General features: G+C 37.0%; 2 protein-coding genes across 2 annotated transcripts; both read left to right on the top strand.

Annotated features, from left to right (window-relative positions):
- Nucleotides 1–357: 357 nt before the first annotated feature.
- LOC127804371 (protein FAR1-RELATED SEQUENCE 5-like) lies at nucleotides 358–1,990 on the top strand. Its single transcript, XM_052341230.1, has 3 exons — nucleotides 358–370; nucleotides 456–702; nucleotides 1,153–1,990. Exons 1-3 carry the CDS (start codon nucleotides 358–360, stop codon nucleotides 1,988–1,990), a joined length of 1,098 nt encoding a protein of 365 aa, XP_052197190.1.
- A 3-nt stretch (nucleotides 1,991–1,993) lies between these two features.
- Nucleotides 1,994–3,171, top strand: LOC127804370 (protein FAR1-RELATED SEQUENCE 2-like). Its single transcript, XM_052341228.1, has 3 exons — nucleotides 1,994–2,617; nucleotides 2,775–2,906; nucleotides 2,983–3,171. Exons 1-3 carry the CDS (start codon nucleotides 1,994–1,996, stop codon nucleotides 3,169–3,171), a joined length of 945 nt encoding a protein of 314 aa, XP_052197188.1.
- The last annotated feature ends 561 nt before the right edge of the window (nucleotides 3,172–3,732 follow it).

Below are 3,732 nucleotides of genomic sequence, written 5' to 3'. Positions count from 1 at the left end.
GGCTCATGCTATATACTAGGGAATCATTTACAGTTTTAAGTTTCGATGAGTTCTTTGGTTCTCTGTAGGCAATTTGGAAATCTGTTTTGGGTGGTTGGAATTAATGTTGGCACTTGTTCTGGATGCTGACTGTTTTTAGGTGCTTACTAATATGATATAGGCTTTCAGTTAGGAAAAGGATGATGAGAGTACAAATAATAATAATTGGTTTGAAACTTGATTAGGCTTTCAAAGAAGTGTTTTCTAATATGCGTATTTGGCAGAATTGGTTTACAGGTGTGTATTGAAACTTGATTTTGGTTTTTGCGCTTGGAGGATTGTTTTGACTGGGGCGACCAACAACATCCAGCATTCAAGATGGTTAACAAAGGTTAGCAATGTAATCTTAACGCACATGTAATTATCTTATATGTGTAATTGATGTTTTTTGTTTAAAAATTGGTTTGTTGATGAAGGAAATGAAATATTTGAAATTGAGGATGATGAACATTTGGGAGAATCTGATAATGTGAGAATAATGGATGATGTGAACACATTGGATGATGAATTGTTAGGAGAAGATGGTGGTCCGCTTGTGCCTAAGGTTGGGATGAAATTCAACGATGAAAATGCAGTATTCGATTTTTACAAATCGTATGCTTATGATATAGGCTTTCTAGTTAGGAAAAGGAATTCGAAGAAGGGTGACGATAGCGTTGTAAAGTATGTGACATTCACGTGTAGTCGAGAGGGATGAAGAAGTAGCACTGCAAGCACTTCTTTGAAGCCTCAACCAACGACTCAAATAGGGTGTAGAGCTAGGCTGTCAGCATGTTTAGAGACTTGTGGGGTTTGGTGAATTAACTCCGTCATTCTTGAACATAATCATCTAATAAGTCCCTCGAAGTCTAGATTGTATCGATGCAATCGGGAACTTAGTGCACATGTGAAACGCAGACTTGAATTAAATGATGTTGCTGGGATTCCATTGTACAAAAGTTTTAACTCAGCAGTTGTTGAGGCAGGGGGATATTAGCAGATGACTTGTGTGGAAAAAGATTGTAGAAATTACATTGAAAAAGTCAGGCGGTTAAGACTCGGGGAAGGAGATGCTGTTGCAATACAGCCATACTTCTCAAGAATGCAAATTCAATGCCCTGGTTTTTATTTCAGTATTGATTTGGATGAGGAGGCTCGATTGAAGATCGTGTTCTGGGCAGATAATAGGTGTAGGGAAGCCTATAAGGAGTTCGGTGATGTTGTCACCTTTGATACCACATATCTTACGAATAAGTATGACATGATGTTCGCCCCTTTTGTTGGTGTGAATCATCATGACCAATCGACACTGTTTGGATGTGGTTTAGTGTCAAACGAAGATACCAAGACTTTTGTTTGGCTCTTTAGGACATGGCTCCAGTGCATGCATGGTCAAGCTCCCACTGGCATAATAACTGACCAAGATAGGGCAATGCAGAACGCAATTCAGATAGTTTTTCCAAACACTAAGCATAGATGGTGTTTGTGGCATATTTTGAAAAAGTTACCAGAAAAATTTGGGAACCATGTTCATAAGGGTTCTATACATTTAGCAATCCATGAAGTAGTATATGAATCCCAAACTCCTGAAGAATTTGAACAAGGCTGGACTTCAATGATTAATACCTACACATTGCATGAGAATGAATGGTTGTCAGGACTTTATATAGAAAGAAATCGTTGGGTTCCATGTTTCTTAAAGACAAGTTTCTGGGCAAGGATGTCGACAACACAAAGGAGTGAGAGTATGAATGCATTCTTTGATGGATATGTTAATTCGAGAACTTCGTTGAAACAATTTGTTGAACAGTATGAGCGAGCATTAAAGAGCCAAGTGGAGAAAGAGTTTCACGCAGATTTTAGGTCCTTTTCTCAAACAGTCCCTTGTGCATCAAGGTACGAAATGGAGAAGCAACTTCAGTCTGTCTACACAATATCAAAATTCAGAGAATGTCAAGAAGAGTTCACTTGAATGATGTATTGTCAGGTTATCTCTACCGATGAGGGTCTTATGGCAACGACATATGATGTTCAAGAGGTTGTCATGTTTGACAAAGGAAGGAAGAAGAAAATATTTACAGTTTCGTTTCAGAGAGAAGAATGTCATATAGTTTGCAGTTGTCACTTATTTGAGTTCAGGGGAATACTATGCAGACATGCTATATCAATTTTGGTACGCAATGATGTCACTATGCTTCCTGAGATGTACATCTTGAGGAAGTGGCGGAAAGATGTGAGAAAAGCCCATTCGAGGGTCGCAGTAAACTACGATGGTTGGGTTAGCACTCCCAAACAGAAAAGATATGATGAAATGCGTAAAGAATTTGACAAGGTCGCAGACTTGACAGCAAATAGTGAATCTCGAACTCAGAAAGTTATGGAGTGGATTGAATTTCAATTGAATGACTTATCAAAAATAGGAACAAGTTGTGGGAGTAATCTCTCTTTCCAACAAAGTGTTGAAGTTGCATCCGGAAGTGGAGTACAAAAAAATTCTGGTAGTGTGAATATTCAAGATCCGAATTGTGCGCGTCGTAAGGGAGCACCAAGGAAAAATCGCATAAAAGGCGCATTAGAACGAACTTCGAAGAAATCTAAGGTCTATTTCCAAAACTGTTGTTTTAAAATGTGGGCTCATTATCAATACACAATGTTAAAGTAATTCTATATTAACCTAATATGTTCATTTTGAAGCATACATGTTGCTGCATGTTTTAATTATTTATATGACTTTATATTATTTGTATGATGTACAGGTTGTTTCAAAAACAACGAAACGCACAAACTTGAGCCAAACTGCATCACAGGAGGGACCGGTCATCATCCAGCCATCACAGCAGTCACATTATACTATGATCACTCCGCTCACGTTTTCACAACAACTAATGGTAAAACTATTAGAAGGTTTTTCTCATGATATATAAGATCCCATTTTAGTGGTTCATGTTACTCATTTATGTGCAGGGTGTTGAATCAACAAATTGGAGTAATGCTTATGGGATGAGTTTGACACCTACAACAGGAATGAGTTTGAGACCTACAACAGGAATGAGTCAACATTTGGTTCCAAATTTTTTGCCACTACAACGTCCCATGACGGGAGAAGCTATTGGATTAGTAGACGAGTCCAATAGTGAACAAAATGTTACTTAAGATAATGTAGTGGAATGAGTTTGACACGGACTATTTGTTTGCTTATTTATTTTTCCTTTTGCTCCCTTCATTTCCCTGAAAAAATTCTTTTCTTAGAAAAAGATGACGAAGCTGATTGATCAAAGCTTAGAAATTGATTTAAACAATTCCCTAGTTATTGAAAGTTCCTGTTTTGATAAGTAAAATCATAGGTTTGCATTCGTTGTGTTTGATTTAAACATTTGTTGTGTTTGATTTTCTCAGAATCTCTAATTTGGATGCTGGATTGAAATTCATGATTGTATATTTAGGTTTTATGTGGAGATTGTATTGACAATGTAGCAATGTTACGATGAAGGGAAAGATAAAGCTGCTTTTGAGCACATATGTATTCAACGCAAATCTGCTAGGTCATGGATAGATTTAAAATTTTGTTCTACATGTATGACCACAATCTATTATTTATAAAAAACTTTTGCTTACATGTGAAAGTAGAGTGATGTTTTGACAACAAGTATTTGCATTGCTGCTGCAATTACAGATTGAAAAGCTTCACGAGAGTATTTACAGTTTCATTTACCT

This window comes from Diospyros lotus, chromosome 6, assembly GCF_014633365.1.
Source record: "Diospyros lotus cultivar Yz01 chromosome 6, ASM1463336v1, whole genome shotgun sequence".
Taxonomy (NCBI): domain Eukaryota; kingdom Viridiplantae; phylum Streptophyta; class Magnoliopsida; order Ericales; family Ebenaceae; genus Diospyros; species Diospyros lotus.
The sequence above is the reverse complement of the archived record's forward strand: the minus strand, read 5'-3'. Positions and strand labels throughout refer to the sequence as shown.